At 36.5% G+C, this 19,505-nt stretch overlaps 1 protein-coding gene across 4 annotated transcripts in view; it reads left to right on the plus strand.

The window, feature by feature from the left end:
• SIPA1L2 (signal induced proliferation associated 1 like 2) overlaps positions 1–14,489 on the plus strand; it is a 151,733-nt gene extending 137,244 nt beyond the window's left edge. The window contains exons 19-23 of one of the 4 annotated variants that reach the window (XM_063329034.1): positions 2,988–3,119; positions 9,579–9,632; positions 10,564–10,687; positions 12,301–12,382; positions 13,256–14,489. In XM_063329034.1, the coding sequence (XP_063185104.1) occupies positions 2,988–3,119; positions 9,579–9,632; positions 10,564–10,687; positions 12,301–12,382; positions 13,256–13,402 (539 nt within the window). In that variant the 3' untranslated portion in view covers positions 13,403–14,489. The remainder of the gene's footprint in view (positions 1–2,987; positions 3,120–9,578; positions 9,633–10,563; positions 10,688–12,300; positions 12,383–13,255) is intronic. The other 3 variants (XM_063329035.1, XM_063329036.1, XM_063329037.1) reach the window with 3 other exon arrangements.
• Positions 14,490–19,505: the final 5,016 nt, after the last annotated feature.

Consider the following 19,505-nt stretch of genomic DNA (forward strand, 5'->3'; position numbering starts at 1 on the left):
CAATTCCAACTGAAGCAGGATACGTGTCTTGGAAGTAGAAAAGGTTAAGTCAGGTGAATCTTTCTCCTTTCTGTATAACTAGTTAATCTTTGACTACAGAGATTTGTGGGACTGATGTCAGTCAATTTGAGCAGCTCTGTTGGAAACTGAACTGACCGTATAATTTTGGTGAAAATAAGGACTGTACAAAATGCTTTATACTTTTATGTATCAATAATAAAAATAAAGAAAATTCTGAAGTGTAGGAAGAGAGTGACATAACTGAAATGACCAAAAACTATAAGATCAATGATTTTGTTACAAAAGGAGTACAGCAAATAAAATAGTCTTTAAAACCGAAAGATAACGCTTACATTGTTTCCTCAAAGGAAATAAGGCGTAAGTCTGTGTTCATTCAAAACCAGTCTTGTGGGCAATGAAGATAGCAGCCTATGAGATGAGGCATATCCTTCTGGACATGCGAAGGTGGGCACGCTCAAGCATAACTTGCCACCTTTGCACAAATCAAAAAGGAAGACAACAGGCAGCCTGCAGCTGCTAATGCAGCAGTCATACGGAGAAAAAGTGGAGCTAACAGCAAGGTAAGAGGAGCAGGAAGGAAATGCAAATAGAGGAGGCTAGAAGTAATGCAGCTCATCCAGAGCATCCCTGAAATACAAACATTCACTGAAATTCAAAAGCGCAAAGAGGCCTATATCATTAGAGCTCCTTTTTTTTTTCCCTTTTTCCTCTTCCCCCCACCCCCATCGCACGAGAACACATAATTTATACTTGAAAATGAACTATTCTGTGGTGGCATACTTATGCCTGTTCAGTTATTCCACTTATAATTTCAGCCATCAGCATGAGCACTTGTGTTTTCAGGGCTATCAATATTCAAATCTCTCCTCTGGCAGGCTTTCTGCAGTTGAATTGCTCTGTCAGGTCTTATGCAGGACTGAATAAGATCCACCCTAAGGTGAACTGAGGTTCTCACAAAGACAATGCATAATGAAGGATGACTACTGGTGAATATATCACTCCTACACTCTAATTTGGAAAGCCAGCAGAATCGCACTGGGAGCAGGCATCTTCCTGACAGGTTTCACAATCAGCCTCTGTAGGCTGATCACACAAAAGCGAGGGCTGTCCCTTAGGGCCTGCCTGCTGATCTAGAACCAAAAGCTGGCTTGCCAGCTTCTCAAATAAGGCATTCTGTCTGTTTTCCACAACAGGGATGTATAAAACAATTGTACTTGTATAAATAAGGTTCTTAAAATTCCCAGGTCGTATACAAAAGTTCAGAGTCTGCTTTGATGTTGAGCTTCCAATGTATTTGCACCCCAAAGTAACCTTAGGTAACATTTTATGTATGTTTATAAGGAACTGAAAATAAAATCTTAGTACACATGTACAGGTAGAACATATTTGTATATCACATTTTCCATTTCATATAACATGCATTTTTGCATACTAAGAGTGGATATTGAGAAAGATACTTCTACAGAGGTTTGTCAAGCCACTTCTAATTGTAATATAAATACTATATCTTTCACATAAGTAAACAAGATTTCTGCCTCCTCTGCATTGTTTTTGCTTTGTGGGACTCCTAATATTTTTGACAGAGGATTGCAAACCTCCTTCACATTCCTGTTCCTGATTTTTATTTTATTTTTTTTTAAAAACAAGCTTTCTGCAAAGAATACGATATGCTCTAATAATTGCTTCATGTAGTAGAATGCTGTGTAACAGGCTTCTGCTTTTGGATTTTTAGGTCGAGAATCATTAATTCAAATGGACTTTGGTATTGTTTTTCATTGTTATCAGGACAATGACAACATGCCGTTTTCTTAAATTATAATCTGTCTTCCACTTGTATGTGTGCATTTTTTTCCTTCATTGATTTTTGTGTTTGGTATTTTCCTGGAAAAAATATTCCTCATAAATATTATAGTCTGAATCACTGGAATAACTAGATGGAAATTTCCTTCTGAAATATTTGAGGAAAAATTACTATTTTGACCTTTTTACTTAATAGAAGTAGATACATCTGCAAAATTTAAGCAAAATTTATTTTTTCTTGACTACGCTATGTAATTGAAGTACAATTTTATGTCACTAGCTTTATGGTTAAGATGAAATGTGGTTATAGATGATGTGTTCGGTTTATGTTCAGTTTTAAGAACCTCTGCGTGCCAGTTCAGCAATATTAATTTTAATGTGTTCACATCGATCAGAGTGAAGATTGCTATGGATAGATAAAGAAAATGTAAAACTATTTAAGATAATTATGAAAATTAGCATTCTCCTCTACTAAGGTGTATGTTTGTGATACCTTTCTAAAAGAAAAGACCGCATAACTAAAAGCTGTTTGGAACTAACTTTATACTGTATGCATTTCAATTAATATACAGTCTATCTACAGTATACAATGTGTCACTGGAGTATACAGCTCTTTGCATATACAGCTAAAAATATTAAACTAATATGGTAGTATTTTCAGTGTGAAAGTGAGTTTTGCATATAGGCTAGCCTCTACAAACGTATTAAAAGAAAAGCATGTGATATTTTTTAAATTGCTTCTGGAATGGAAATATTTAAGTTTCAGAATAAAATTCTGCATGTAACTATCTCGTATGTTGTTTCACAGCTGTCTTAAAAAATACAACTCTGTCTGTCTAGCAACTTTTCTGCTCAGTGCTCAGGTTTATTATGTTATGCTTTAAGAATGGATGCTGCCTGCCCACACAGCATTCACATGAAAATGCAAAGAACACATCATGTGCAAAGTGGCACAAAAAACCCTTTAGAAACCCTTCCCATCTTATTCTGCCAAAGTTTAAAAATTGTTCCACCCGTACTGAGTATTGAACAGGAAAAGACAGAAACTACAGAAATAAAGATAGGCACTCTTTGCTTATACTTTTTTTTACAGTTCATTATAATAGCTTTAAAATGAATTCTACGTCATTGTTATAGGAAGACTAATTACTGTGTTTATTGTTTAGATGAATTCTGGTTCTCAGATGGGTCCTTATCTGATAAAGCCAAATTCAATGATCCTGGCCTGATGCCCCTGCCAGACACTGCCACAGGGCTAGACTGGTCCCACCTGGTAGATGCTGCACGAGCGTTTGAAGGTAACAGGAAAATTTGAATCAAGATCAATGTTCAGTACACAAAAGTGTTTTTTTTTTTTTAAATAATATATATATTGTATAGCCACATTTTGAATTACAAAAACCCAGTGTTTGCCTTTGTAGCCCTTTAGCTCTTTTGGCAGTATCATTTCTCAGGGCAGAAGATTGTCACTGAAGATTTGGGGTTATTCATGATACTTTCAGTATCTATCTTAGATATAATTCATCCACTTAGGGGCCTAAGTTCCTTCTGTAATCAGTTGGAAAAATCAGATGTTTTGAAGGAGAGATTCAAAGCATTTAAGTTAGATGTTTAAAATGAAACTGGGAGTGAACACTTCCCCAAGTTTATTGTGTTGTGTTTATGAACTCATATGTGTAGTCCAAATGATGATGAAGTTCCTCTCACTTTTCATAAAAAGCCCTTGAAAAACATCAAAAATGTACTCTATATTTTCTAGTAACAACTTGAGATGCAGGATATAGACCAGGTTTGCATTATTAAATTTTAAGACGACGTTAACTTAAAAAAACCTCAATCACCTCTCTGAGACCTAAACCTACACATAATGTATAAATGCAGAAAGGTGGACGTTTGTTGGAGTGTATATATGAATATATACAGTGAATGTTTGTCTTTTGTTGTTTCTGAGGGGTGTTTTGGTTAGGTCAATATGCTGTCCTAAAATTTCCATCATTTCTTAACTGAGAAGTCAGAAGTATCTGTGACTAAGGTTTACCACAGTCGTCATTATACAAGATGCAGGTCTTCATGAGAACTAGTTGTGAAGTTAGTGATGAGATGTTCTTCTGGTTGGTTTTTTTTTTTTACTAGAAGCATCCATGGGAATCAGTTTTCTGGTACCTGATTCCTTCTCTAAGTATGAAGCGATTGCCTTTCAATTTGATCAAAAGCTCTTCAGAACTACTTACAATACTAATTTAAACAGCATTGTTAGAAACCCAGTCCAACAGTGATGATTAGCAATCTAAAGTACTCTGTTATTTCTTAACTTGATTAACCGTGTGTGCATTAGTTACTATTCAGTACTACTCAAACACGCCTGTTGTAGCTGGCAGGAACTACTGTGAAGCTGCGGATCTGACAACTGTTCCCGTGCATTTCTATGTTTCATTGCTCAGGGAACATCCTGCTATTTGTTATTGACATCTTAAACAACTGAAAATAGATTTGGATCAGTAAACGACTAACTTTGTACTTGAAGAATATTTTTTTAAAAGCTAATAAAAATGTTGAGTTCAGCTGACTAACAAGGTCATTCTGTACCAATTGTGCTCCTGTATTTTTAGCTTTCTTTGAAAACTTTAATGGATTTTCATTATTTTTACTACTTGATATCACAATGAGAATAATTTCACTTTGGTAAGTGTTATGTGAGTGTAATTAATTGAGAGAGAGGTAGAACAACACAGCTATACACAGTGCCCTATCCTAGGAAGGAGTATTTAACTGTTGGGCTTTAATTGCAAAAGTCTTAGTTATATCTGCAGATAATGCTGAAGAAAGGATGGTCTGAGTCACAAGATAGAAAATTTGTATTGGGTTTTTTTTATTATTTTAAGAATTTGAGTAGTAAATAATAATCTAGTTTTGTATAAAGGAATGTAATTTTCTGTTTAGGACTCTGCAAATAGAGTCATCTGCGTATATGTTAGATGATAAATATAAAACTTTTTTGACTAAGTTCATATTACTGCAATTTGAAATTTTTACAAAGAATGGGATTTATAAGTCCTTGTTCAACTTTCTCTATCCTAAGTATTGCAATTTGAATGTCATTTTAAAAAGAATAACTGATAGGCATGTCACAAAAAACAAAGTCACTGGGAGCAAATGTGTTGGCTATGAATTAGCAGATTCAGTTTCCTTATGTATTTTAATGCTGTTGACTTAGGAGTTGCTTCAACTTACTATTTAAAAATAGCTTGGAACTACCATTCTGCATTCTATCAATGTGAAAAAGAGAGTGGGTGATTCTAAAGTTTGTCCACTTCTGAATATAGAAGTACTTTGATCTTTTTATTAAACTGATGGAAATGTGATTGCATTTTGTATAGGACTGTCTCAAAAAAAACCCCAAAACAAACACCCCTCTACTCCACCTCCCCCCTAAACTTCAATGGAAAAGATCACAAAATGCATAAGACTTGTATAATACTGATTTAAGAAATTAATGTTAGAGTTGTTCACTGGTTTGGCTTTGCCAACCTGATATTTCAAAGTTGCGTTCTGCTCCAGAACCTAGATAAAAGAATTAATTTTAGGGTTGTTTTTTTTTTTGTACAAGAGCTTTTCTTAATATCAGTTTATTAGAATTACCAATCTGATTTTGAGGTCTTTTTCCTTTTCGAGGTCGAGGGGTTTTCCCCTGTGATCTCTCTAGATCATACGTTGACAAGTTACGTATTTTGATCAGTTCAAGATCCATAATGTGGGCCTCACAATGCTTCATCTGTCTGTCTTAAAATTCAATGGTATCTTAATTAATGTTAAATATAGCCTTTTTAGGTGCTTATAATGTTGTCATTAATTGATTAAGAATTAAATGTAGTAGCAGGATTTTTGCTACCATCATCTGTACCATGAGTTTACTCATGGATGTAACAAGAACAGCAGTCTCAAATTTAGCTCCCCCCCTCCCCGCAAATGAAGAATTGACTAGGTTGTTTATTAATTAACATTAGCTTTTATCCAACTGTTTTGGTCCTCTGCAGGGAAGCTGAATATTTACTTCAAACTTTTCCTGAAAATCCTGTTATTCCTAGGACAGGTCTTCACAGTGCAATGGAGAGCTGTGCAGATGTCAGCTGCACTGGCTCCAGAAGCTGCATCAGTAGGGGGTTTTGCTTGAGCTGTGCCTGTTGAGAGTCAGTGTCCATAGGCTGGAGCATGTTATTTTAAGTCTTTGCACTGCTGTTCCTTTGCAGGACATAGTTTTGACTGATATTTTTCCAGAGATCATCTTTAGCATGCATGCAGTCAGGAGCAAAGGGGTATCCTTCCATTGCTTTCATACATGGATAGGCTACTTCCAGTTCCCTTCTCTTATTTCGGTGGGAGCCACAGAGAGAGAGTAGCCAGGGAGCAGTTGACATCGTAGAAGCACACTGTTGTAATATTTTTTTACATCCGTCCCTGAGGCAAACAATAAAAAATAGAGATAGAACTGGATGTGACTGTACAGCAAGAGCGAGGTTTTAGGGAGGGCAGTTGGGGTGAAAAAGGAGAAGTTAAAGCAGAACAAAAAAAAAAAAAGAAAGCATGGGGATTTATAGAATAAACTGGAAAGCCAAATTAGAAAAAGGAGAACAAAGAAATCTCAGCAAAGAATAAGGGAAAAGGAGAGAATGTAATTTCTAATTCTCTTGTTGTATTATCCTTCCAATGGATCTCCAAGTTAGGGGAGAAGGACTGGCTTTCAATATATGTATTATGTTGCTGGTGATAATTTTGTATCTTTTCAATGTTTTGGGGAACAAAAGGAGAAGCCTTTCTAAACATCCATATCTGTTACTGTCATTGTAGACAGTAGTAGAACAGAATTAACACAGACATAAATATTTTTTATTATTATTATGAATAGAACTCTGTAATATTTGTGCTACTTTAAAGAGGGTTTATTGTGCTTAAAAAAAACTGTTTAGTGTTCGGTAAATCATATTGTGAGAATTAACAGCCTAAGAAAGTTCCTCTGATGTCTCTGATTTAGTTCATTAAAATAGGTGGTTTCAATTTTGGATTTTTTTTCAGGTTATTTTTTGGAACGTCTACTAATGCCAATCAGAATGCAGCGTTTCTTAATGCCAATTTATCTTAGCAGAAACATCTGTGCTACTATAATTAATATTATTTTAATACTTCCATTTAAAAATCTTTATAGCTTAATGCAAGAAATGCTACACAAACATAATGAGAAAGAAGTGAAGCATTCAGCATGAGAGATAGATAATTATTTTAATCAAATTAGTATGTTAAACTGCTAGAAAAAGAAAAAATAAAAATATTTAGTTAACATTTGGTCATTTCTAATGCATGCGTGTGTAACTCTTTGTGCTTCAGTGCGTATGTCAGTGGATGTTTGTGGGCAGACTTTGCCTTAATAATGAGAGAGCGGCTTCATGCACTACATTGGGTTTAGCCTTTTCCGCTCTCCAGTACGTAAAAATTGTCTGGAGTTTTTTCTGGTCTTTGTTAGGGGTCTGGAACAATGAAAATCCGGATTCAAGTACTTAGTGATCACAACTGTACAATTCTATTACTTTAAAGCGAGACATGAATTTTGTCTCATCTTTGGTCTCAAGTCAACTGTTGCTTAAACTTTTGTTATAAACACCTTTATATTTTTGAAAAAAGTTTTCTATGCATGGGTCCTATGTGGGGTGATGGGTCCTATGTGTGGGATGAAAATAAAAGCTCTGGGATTTACATGTATTTTGTTCTGGTTAGCATGGACATATCACTTGAATTTAATAGGAGGTGTCCCTGTAGTTTGGACAAAGCAGAACTTATGCCTACAACATCATAGTCAGAAATACACTTGATTTTTCTTTTGAATAATTAACCACTGGTAAAGGTAGCTTTGATTTCATTTTCATGAATATAGAGTCAAGCCAATTCTGTTAAGAACAAAAAAACCAGGAGGATTTTGCTTTTTGAAGCACAAGTTCAACCTTCACCACAGTTCAGGTTTAAAAACAGTTCTAATTTAAATAGTAAATTAGTGAAACTATTGCGAAGCATAAATACTTATAGGGACATCAGTGAGATTTGATATAGTTACTGAAAATAAAAATGTGTCTTGAAAAGTACTTGAAAAGTATTCAAAGGCAAAATATTTTGCTAGTCCAGGATCTTCTGGATGTACTAGTTATTAGAGAGATTTTTTTTGTGTTACTACCTTGTTCAGAGAATGATTTTGACACTAACCTGGCTTTTGAAAACTAAGGAACTACTGTTTGAAATGCAACACAGGAATTTACGTAACTTGTCTTATGATTGGAGACTTCTGGTTATTAGTGGCTGTGTAGTGAATTTGTTCCTCACCTGATGAATGTGAGAATATGGTTTCGTAGTTTATAAAGATAAGAATTTTGGAAAAATATGTTTAGGTTATACAAGGAAAATAGAAAAGGTTTAAAAATTAATTTCCCACTGGAAGTGTTAGCGTTATTTTTTAATTATGTAGAGTTGAAATTCATCAGGGATTACAAAAGGAAGAAATAGTTAATCCACACATTATACATCATTGCCAGCACTCATGTGTTTATATTTTTGTTGTGTGTTGAAATAATATGAAAATATTTTAAAATATCGTGTTTTAAAATGGCATCACATGACTTCGTTGACAGCTGCATGTACCTGTTTTTTGCACCTGCTTTTATCCATCAAGAAAAAGATGCTTTCAAATACTGCTGGGGAGATCAAACTGACAAAACATTTTCTCAGCTGACAAAATAAACCAGACAAGTGGCCATTCTCTTTAATTAAGCTTACTCGGCAGAGGGAGAAAAGTGCAGATTTTTTGTACTACAGTAGAATTGCCTCTGAGACACAATGTGACGTCACATATTGTTGGCCATAGGAAAAATAGGCAACAGCCTAACATTTGTTGCTGGCTTTGTTTTTTAATGTCAAATGGTAATGAAAATGTGAACAATATGAAGGTGAAATCAATAACTAGATACGTACTTCAAACGGACTGTTTACACGGTCTTGTTTCCGGCCTACATACTTCGTTTGATCCGGGAAACTAGTTTTAGTTTGTCTGTACTAATTAAATCTATTCAACTTAATAACTTTCAATCTGTAAAAATCTGTAAACGATGTCATTGATTATGTGTTCAAAATTATATTCTTATCTGATGGTCATCATATATGAAAAAGTCATGTTCCTCTTTGCTGAGATCCATCACTAGTCAGAAATAAGGATAAAAACAGGGGAAATAAGCTGTGGTCTTTAAAATTGGACAAGAAGTGCCATGCAACTATACTTCATTATATTACAGAAAGAATTGTCAATCTTTGCTATTCCTTAAAACTATTCAATTAAAAAAATACCTTTAAAGACCTTTTTAGTGATTTCCTGGTTTTGTTTGGTAGAACTTTTAAACCAAAATTTCCTTTGTACTTAAAATGATCTGGCCTGTATTCACTGTTTGGGTGTGTAGAGTTTGGAGGGTTGTCTTTTTATGTATCATGCCAAGTTGTCACGCTGTGTCGCAATACTGGGTTTTACTATGAGAGACACGAGGGCCGTGACACCTCACAGTTTACTGTAATGCGGGTGTTGTGTAAAAATGGCGTTGGAAGGCTGAGGGTGAGAAGCAGCATGAGCTGCACGGGGCATCTCCCGCTGCATGCGCTGTACGTGAGGGCCACAGCTGCTCCGCTGGGGATGGACTGTCTTGTTTATAGGAACATTCTAAATCTTATTCCAGGTTTTGACTCAGATGAAGAATTTGGGCCGTTCTGTCATCACACGCCGTTTCTAGGTGATGGTCTGGGATTGATGACTTTTGCCTTTTGTAAACTTTCTTTAATATTTCCTATGTTTGCACGTTTGCATGGTGATGCAAGCTTCGGGCCTGCGGGGTGGTAGGGCAAGGCAGGCATGTTGTCGCCAGAATTTATACAAGCCTACAGACATGGAGTTTGTTTGACAGAAATAAGTTAAATCAATCTCCACAGAATATGGATTGTTATTTTTTTTTAAAGAAGACAAATTAAATCCTAATGAATGCCTCATTTACTCCTGTTCTGTGCAATGATGATCTGCATGGCATACTTCTATTACGTGGTGACTGATGTATTTTGGCAACCACACTGTATATCCATAGGTAATTACATCTCTGCTTGTTAGATGGCGTTCCAGTGGAATCCCATGTAGATAATAGCGTGCCTCAGTAATATATATAACAAAAACTCAATTGATAAAAATAGTGTGAATTTATTGTTTTTCAAGTATGCAGATTACCATTAAGTTCTGCAAATGCTTGAGAGAGTAAAACAGTACAAAATGAACAGTGCAGATTTCTGAGGAATCTGATGGCTTTAAGTCCATGGAAAATGCAAACCTTTTCGCTGAAGTATTATTGTCATTGGTCATGGCCCTGAATTCTCAAATGGCTTTCTGCAGATTTCATCAAGACCAATTTTACTGTTCATATCAGTGTTAACTGGTCCAAACAAATCTGTCTTATTCTGCTGATAGACACAAAAAATTCCTTTGGGGTTGCCTTTGGATGCAGATGTGGGGAAGCCAACTAGTTGGAATATACTTTACATCTGCTGATTATCTTCAAAGCTGTGATGTAGAAACCTACATCCATTTCTCTAACTGAACCAGGATAATGGCTGTAATACAGCTTTTTATTTTGTATACATGTACAGCTTTAAACATATCCTTACGTTACTTTCTTACAGATCAGAGAGTAGCATCTTTTTGCACCTTGAATGATATGCAGCAAGCTCAGGGCTTGGAAGGAACACAAGAGTTACCTTTGGATGAGAGTCCCACAGATGGAAAAGATTTCCTTGAGGCTACTGGGTATGTCAGAATTAAAGCTTATTTCTTACAAAAATAATTTAAGAAAAGATTTTCTCTTAATGTTGCATATCAAATTGCCTGTATGCATGTTTCACTGCTGTTTGATGGTAGACCTGTTACCTTGACTGATCACGTCTTTAATTTTGAAAAACGTTGTTTCTAGTCAGATAAAGCTCTCTCATTGAAATAGGCCTCGAATACAGAGTACAGTTAGATGCAGAGTTTCAGCTAATCAAATTTTTCACTGTATTCCTCCTATACAGTAGTAATTTGTTACATTTATTTCTGTTTTCATTTGAATACAAACGATAATGGAGCTCAGCTCTGTAGTATGCAATACCATTATCTGCAGCAAATGTCTCAGACCTTAGAAGAGATGTTCGTACCTATCCTTTGCAACTATTTGCTACTCGCAAATCCATAATTTTTCATTTATACAGAGGTAAATTAATCAAGAGAACTTGTAACTGAGGACTGCAGGAAGTTTCTATGCCAAACTGCCCAATTCTTCAAATTCTTCCTAGTGCTCTGGAAGAGATTATTCTCTTTTTTTTTTTTCTCCCCGCACCCCCACATCTTCCCTGCTGTGAGGAGTATGTTTCTTAAAAACACACCTCCAGCAGTATAATCTGTCCACTAGCATGCTTTAAAAGAAAAACACATCTTTGATTATTTTTGCTCTTCAGCTGCAGGAATGGGAGAACAGGCAATGAAGGGAAAAGTCTTCTTGCTTGTTAGACTATCATATTTTAATTTGAACCAATTTTACACAAATTAACTTACATGGTAAAGCACGTTTATTGTAATGACTTCTAAGTCCACATCTTTCCCCAGCCTAGTGATCAGTAAGCATTGCAAAAGACTGTTAAAGATGTTCCACTTTTAGCATTAGCAAATCTGTCAGATTTGTGCACTTGCATGAAGCAGCTGATTCAGCTTTGTACATAAAGCTTCTCTCTTCTAGACAAAATGATTCATATTAGGGCTAATTTCATCTATAACGTGTATGAAACTGTGTCCCACAGTGCTTATTGCCATACAGGGAAGAGAAGCTGTTCTCAGTATTGTCCTTCAGTCACGCATTTGATTAACCTGTGGCAGTATTTCATATGTTTTGACCTTTAAACAAAATATTTGTCTCCATAAAGCCATAGGTTTAGCCTTTACTGGAAATGACACGCACAACTGCAAACCAGACAAAAGAACTCTTAACAGCTCTCTTGGTTTACAATAATTGCTGCTGCAGCTTGCTTCAGATTAGTACGGTCCTTATCAGAAAGCAGCTTGTTAACAAATGTGCTCGGCACACTGTTTAGCAGCAAGTTTGACTTGCACTGTAAGGGTATGTGCAAATAATTCCTAAAAGATTCCTTCTTAAAATCATTGTATTTTCTGCCTGATTTGCATGAGAGGCAGTGTCACATTTCAGATACTGCAGCAATGGGTTTATGTTCCAGTCGTTGTCTCTTGCTCATGCTGGTTTTTGTCTCTGTTTTCCTGACTGTGCCTGAACTGATTTGTTTCCTTTGCTATCACTAAAAGCGTTACTCTAAAACCCGGGGGAGAAAATGTTTTTCACTAAGCCAGAGTGAAGGTAGTGGTTTACTTTACAGGGAACATGCTCCAAGTACTCTGACTGGAAAAGTAAACCAGCTAGAAGTCATCCTCCGGCAACTGCAAACCGATCTGAGAAAGGTAAGAGATCATTAACGATATGATTACTCTCCAGTTTTAGTAGTTATATTTTTATGCAGAGTTCATCAAAGGCTTGAAAAACTACACCAGTTAAACTAGAGAGTGTAATTCATGAATGGTAGAGCCCCGTGGTTGATCGGAGCTCTGGGGTGCAGAAGGTCCGGTAGGAATGGTTATGTGAACAAGCTGCCCCAAGGCTAACTAGTTTATGGGTCTTTACTCCAGAATAACCATCCTACATGTAGTCATACCCCAGAAACAATGAGGCACTTTATCTCCATTTATGGTACTTTGGATTTAACGAAGGATAGGGATATGGACAGGGGCGCAATTGCTAAGTAGTTAACGCTCCAGATTTGTCATCCTTGTTGCCTTGTGGTATCTTGATCATGTAACAATAACTTGCTTTGTGTCTCATTTGCTGTCTAACTGGAGACAATGCCAGGACTGGTAGAAATGAGACTGCTTTTGGTAAGAAAATGATCACATAAGGGAAAATTTTGAAATTAGATATTTTTCTTCCTTAATGAATGCTTGAAATCAGTTCCTTATGACTTTCGCTTTCACATATAGTTCGTAATACCTAAAAGCTTCTTATCCTTTTAGTGCTTGAATTTTTTTGTTAAATGGAGTAAAGTCCTATAATTTTTGTATTGAACCAGCATCTAGTTTTCTTTTTAGATTGCAATATTTTCTCAGAATGAATAAGGTAGTTGGAGCATATTTGAGGAATTGACGTAACAGTTAGTAGTTATCAGAATGGATTAGGGAGCTCAACAAAACATAGCTGTATGACTTGCACAGAAATATTAAAAACAAAAATGCTGTCATCACGACTGCTCACTTTGCTCAACTTGTATCTTTGTTAACCAGGAAAAACAGGACAAGGCAGTTCTCCAGGCAGAGGTACAGCATCTGAGACAAGATAACATGAGACTTCAGGAGGAGTCTCAAACAGCAGCTGCTCAACTGAGGAAATTTACGGAGTGGTTTTTCAATACAATAGACAAAAAATCCTAATGACTGAGCCCCTGGAAAATACTTATTTGAACGATGTAACAGCTGTATTTTTTTGAATTAGCGGGATAATAATTTCACTGTGTTCACAATCCATTTTAGGTGTTTCTGCTACATTCTCTATCCAGCTTTATTCATTTGAAAAGGGGAGAGAACTGTGGCAATCTGTCTTTAAATTCATATGAAGAAAGCAGAGAATAGCAGATATTTGTTTGTGTGCAGATGAATGTAAAAAATCCTTAGTGTCATTTTAGACATTTTTAGAAGATGCTCTGGCTGGGGCTTGCCTGAAGAGGAATATTTGGGGTTTTAGTTCCTGCATTTCAGGTGCGCTGGTGAAGATGTTAAAGCAATTTACATTAGCTTGGGCTTCAGTATTGTAAGATAAAAAGAATAACCAGACATATACTTTAATGTTTAAAAGGTGCTCTATTTTTTTGTATGTACAGTAGTTTTATTTCCACAGTCCACATTGTCATAGCAATAACAATGGAGGTATAGTGAATAGTCACAAAGCTGTGTTTATAAAATGTTAGCACTGATGTGTTTAACACTAGTTTGGATGCAGATACATTAGAGATTATTTATTTGCAGGAACAAATGGTGCCTGAATATAAACAGTGTTCTGATTTTCTAAAATTACACATGCCTTGTAAATGGCTCACTGGGGTTAGCCCACTCCCAACTTCAGTTACTTTTGTATAGTTGATGTTCAGCTAAACAGTTATACTGCTTAACTATTGAAATCATGTATGGTGTGAGCCAGCCAATCAATTGTACAATGCCAAATTTGTTTATCTTTGTACAGAAGCTTTGATCAAGTGTCTTGTATTTAACACCTTTATTTAAGCTTATTTAACCTAAATCGTTGTTTTTATAAAGTTTGTTTTATCTGCACTATGGCGAGGTCAGTTGGTCGCAAGTTGTAATATTTTTAGCTTGCCAAGACTGTACTGAGGAGTTCTAGAAAATTCTAACAATTGGATGCTGCTAGTACACAATTGATTTGTTTGTATGCTTTAACATTTTTAACTGTTTAATTTGAAATGAACATACATCCTGCTTTTTTAATAAATGTTAAAAATCTAAACCTGAATTATTTTCTCTCGTATATCTTGTATGACTGCTGTCCCCAGGGTTCTCTTCAGCCCACTCTCTAGGTTCTCAGTCTGGAGACAGTCCAGCCCCCCCAGAGCTCCCACGGTTCCTTGTTACCATCGAGGCACTGTCAACATTATCAAAGATGATCACTTTGGTGTGTCCTGTCCTATAGCTGAGGAGGTGGCTTCACAGATGGAGGAACAGAAGCCGTTTTGACTGTTCACAGGCATTGATATAGTGACCTAGGAGAAAAACTGCCTTACCCAAAAATATGTCCGAAAGAAAGTTTTCAAAAGGGAGCTCGTGTGCTAGTTTTCTCATATTATTTTACATTAACTGTAGCAGCAATTAGGTTGCTATCTTCTTGTGCCAGCAATCGAGGATTTGATTGTAGCGTTAGCGTATGTGAGTCGTTTTGTGTATAGTACCCAGCCTAAAGTCTACTCCAAAAAAGTACAGTTTTGCAAAATGAAATGAAGCTAATGAGCACGTTTGATGTTACCCTTCTGAGAGGAGAAAAAAAAAACAAACGTTCAAGATCATGGTTGTATCCCAGTTTTCTTTCAGCAGCTGAATGCATTCAGGCGAACCTGCAGAAAATTGTTGAATAGTTAAAAAATGTATTCCGCTGATGCAAGTAAAATTCTGTATCCGTTGTTAGTGCATATCAGCTAAGAAATGTTTTTTTTAAGCTGAATGAATGTCTGTCCCTGCTATGGTAATTGTTCTGAATGACTGCTGTTAGGAAAGGTTATACATAGGCAGAGAGTCAAGGCTTTGCTATCCTTACGTTCAAGTGAAAAAGACTATTTTGTCTTTGTATTTTTCATCAAAAACTCTGGCTCTAACATACCAAACAATATCCATTAAGCTGCATTAACTCAGGGTAATTAAACATGGCAGTCATGTGTTACACTAGATTCTGATTTACACACCTTACAGGAGTCATTAGCAAAGCCATCTGGCCGGAGACCTTGCCAAATAACAGCGCGGAACAACTCGGGCAATTTGTCTGTGAACATGTTTCTGTGAGGATTGGTTTGCCCACTTTGAAAAACCCTGCTAACTCAAATGAACTGGAGAATAAGCTTGTTCTGAAGGGATGCTGTTAGGTTTGTATAAAAGTTTATAGTGCGATATTCATTTTAGCTCTTTATCTCTCCGTTACTGGAAACGAATACCTAGCTGCATGAAAAAGATTTTTCAATAGCTATCTTCTTTTCCCATCCAACTGAAAACATCTTATTTTCAAAATTGACAGAAAACTTTATTTACAAATCTCTTATTCCTTTTGCTGACAAAAGCAGTTGTGTCAGAGGCACGAGGTTCTTCCTTAAGTAACTTTCACCATGGGAAAAAGTTTCTAGTCTGGCTGTTACTGTTTTAATGACACCTGAATGCAATATTTATCAGAGGCCATAATACAGTTTTGGCATAGGTGAGGGCCATTTAATTGGACATTTTAATTAACTGGTTTTTAAGAATAATCCTCACGGATATATTTTCCTAACAAAAATGCCTGTTTTAGACGTGGAGGCAAAGGCTAAGTTTCCATAAGAAACTAGGGTCGAGCATTGGGAAAGTCTAGAGTGTTGCTAACCCGGGTTTTGGGAGTGGGAGATCTTTCAGGCCCATGACTGAACACCTCTTAGTGCCTGAAATCGTACGTTAGGTGGGCTCTGGCTTAGCTTCGTCTGGAAGCTCTGTGCTTTAAAACCAATCCATATGAACCAAAGCAGAGTGAGTGGGGATGACTGAGAAATTCACTTCAAAGACGTGTTATTGATCTGAATTAAGACAGTAATATGGAAGTGTTTTAAATGTCAACAAAGTCTTCCCGGCCCAGCAGGCCGTGCTGTGAAGTACTGAGATGCAGAAACCAAACATGAGAGCTAACGGGGGTGTTTACTTCTGTAAAAGGGACAAATACAAATCATGGCAAGATTACAAAGTGCTCTGCTTCTGGCGTAAAAGTGGTACCCTAATTTATATGTAGATCTTTATTGAAGGGATCCTTACTAAGATATTTCCCACAATGTAGACTGTATTTTATTATGTATAGGGTTTTTTTCTGAGACCAGTGTTACAAACATAAGGGACAGTTTTTGGTATTTTTTTCTGTTCCTGAGAGTGTAGTCATACTGTGCTTTAGGTACGTGATAGCTTTATACAGAAACTTTATACATCATCTGCATATTACTTAATATAAATTCTCAAATTAGTCCATCTTTTTTGGTGTCCCCAAATCCAGTAATGTGGGAAAAATGTTTCAAATATTTGTAGTGTAAACTAGCTTATTGTTGGGCAGTTGCTTAGAAAAACAATTTTTAGTCTGGAAAAGAAGAGAGTTGCCATATGCATTATGTTGTTGTTGCAGCATTTCTTGAGCTCTCTGTGCTGACTGGTTCTAATATCTAAGAAGTTCAGTGAAACTTAGGGATTGGTGTTATATGATTTGAGATCATCAGAACCATTAATTATTGCCAAAACAAGTTATTCTTCACCCCAGCTTCTCCCACAGCAAAGACTGGAAGAAAAAATTATCTTTCAGCTCAAAAGCAAAGAAAATCTTGCTTCTGCGTGTTTGGGAGCAGATTATGCAGACTGAGAGGGAAAGGTATACTTTAGCAATCCTGGAAATAAATTTGCCAAGAATACAAATCTTAATCTCAGCTCTTTTCTCTGTGCACGCAGCCTGTATTTTTTGTTCGATTCCTCGTTACTTCCTTTATTTCACTCCAGCACTACATTCCCTTGCTTTACTCTCAAGAAGAATTCAACGGCACATGAGCCAGAAGGAAAATTCCTGCAGTAAATCCAGATCCCTGGTCTGGACAGCCAGGGACAGGTCTGTGTGGGTTTAGACAAAGCTGTAGAGAGACGGGGCTTAAACATTGTGCAGTCTTTGCTCCTACGTTGTTCTCCACAGTGGCTGCAGAACAGAAAGAGATGGCAGGTACAATTCCATCCAGCCTTGCAAATGGAAATCTTTGCAGACTCTGAAGTCACTCACTGTCTTACCAAAGTACTAGCTTTCTGAATCAGTTTTTGAGTCATGGGTGAAGTAGCCAGGCAAGAATGTATATTTCTAAAAAAACTGTATCTGGCAGATGTTGAAAACCTTCACCAGGGAAGCAATTAAATAAAAAATAAAAAATAAAAAAAAGAAGAAGAAAAAATGGGTGGGGGATAGAGAGGACATTTTCTTAGGTTTTACTTTGATTCTCCTTTTAGACAGACGACCAACATTGGCTGTTGCACCAACTTATGGGGACATAGCAGGACCAGAGAATGGAATGAACAGGCCAAATTGCGCATAACCTTCCATGTTACAAATCACTGGAAGGTTTCAAACACATCAGTGTTGGAATCTGATTTATTCCATTGACTTCTCTAGGGAAATAGTCTTATGTCTATTGTTCCATTTTTTGAACGGGAGTCTTTTTCCTTCACCAAGCATCAATATTTAAAGGCTTCTTTGCTATATAGCATCACAAAATTAATCTAGTAATAGTCATATTGACCTTGTTCTCACTGGAACAAACTGGGGCTGATAGGTGAATAATACAAACGTGTTAGTTTTGCAGAAAGGCTATAAATCTTCTTTGTTTGTTTGTTTTTGTTATTGCTGCTATACATAGCAAATCATTAAATCTCAAAAGCTGAAAAACAGCAGATGGGCATTCTTTGACCAATGTCATAAAAAGCAAAAAAAAGATTTCTGAATATGCTGTTGATGCCACTTCAGGTATCCTTGTGTCCAGACATCAGCTGGAGGTGCTTAAAATAAATATAAGGAGAGACGATGGAGAGTAAGGAGACAAAAACACGCCGTGTCAGAAAGTGGGACGTGTGAAGTGCACCAGTAGTGATCACGGGCAATATATGAGTTGTGCTTTTGTTGATGACAGGTGACTCTATGTCCAGAGACTAGACCTTTAATAAAATAGGAAATTTTCATGTAAGTTGTTTATCTTTTGTAAGTTCACTGTTTGGAGCCCAGAAAGCAATTGTGAGAATATCTTGGGGAAAACTTGGCATGAGTTAACCCTGAGCAGAAATCTGGGAGAAGGACTGCAGTACTTGGATAGTTCTGAGTTATTATCTAAGCGGTGGGGCTTGGTTGTACTGAAACCAAATTTAAAGTGTTAGAATCTCACTCCTTTTCACCTTTGTTTCTTTTGGTTTTGAAAATGATGAAAGTGTGACTATTTAAGTGACCAAAGCTGTTACTAATAGAATAAATAACTGGCCCTGGGACTGTCCTGTAGTAAATACTAGTCTAGCCACCTGAGGTTCTCTTTATCACCAGCGCTATAGTCTTGCTTTCAGCTCAGGCATAACTTTGATAGCTAATATTTTCTGAAGAATTTTTTGTGGAAACCTGAGATATGTGTGTTCTCATCAATGCTGTGTTTCTCCCTCTACACAGACATTCTGGTCAAGATGATGGATGTTCCTTTCGCAAACCCAAGACACAGTGTTTCTTTTCAAAAAGAAATGTTTCCCTTATGTGTAAGAACAGTGCTTTAGGAATAATATTCTATCAGTAGTGCAACTTTTAAGCTGTTTGTGCTCAAGGTTGACTATCCTCTGCCATGCAGCTCCCAGATTCTTGGTCTTCCCTGCCTTTGCTAAAAGCTGTGTTTCTCAGTAAGGGTTTCAGTAAAAATTAGCACAAACCAAAAAGCTCCTTCAGACTTGCAATGTCTTCATTTTGTAGGAAATACAGTGGAAAGGTAAAAATATTGTGTCTCGTTCTTTTCTGTGCCTTCTCCTGTCAGGAAGTTTAAAAAGGAACTTCAGGGTGGCTCAGCGCTTGCACAATCCAAAGCCTGTTTGCTGAAATGCTTGTATATGAGTAGGGGATCTTAAACATAAGCGCTAATTAATATAAAAATTTGTTCAACATGCTTTCAGTCTGCATACAGACTCATTTCCAATGAGGGAAATGCTGTTCCATTGATTCCAGTCCATGTTGGCTTGGACAATGAGGGATGAGTAA

This window comes from Chroicocephalus ridibundus, chromosome 3, assembly GCF_963924245.1.
Source record: "Chroicocephalus ridibundus chromosome 3, bChrRid1.1, whole genome shotgun sequence".
NCBI lineage: Eukaryota > Metazoa > Chordata > Aves > Charadriiformes > Laridae > Chroicocephalus > Chroicocephalus ridibundus.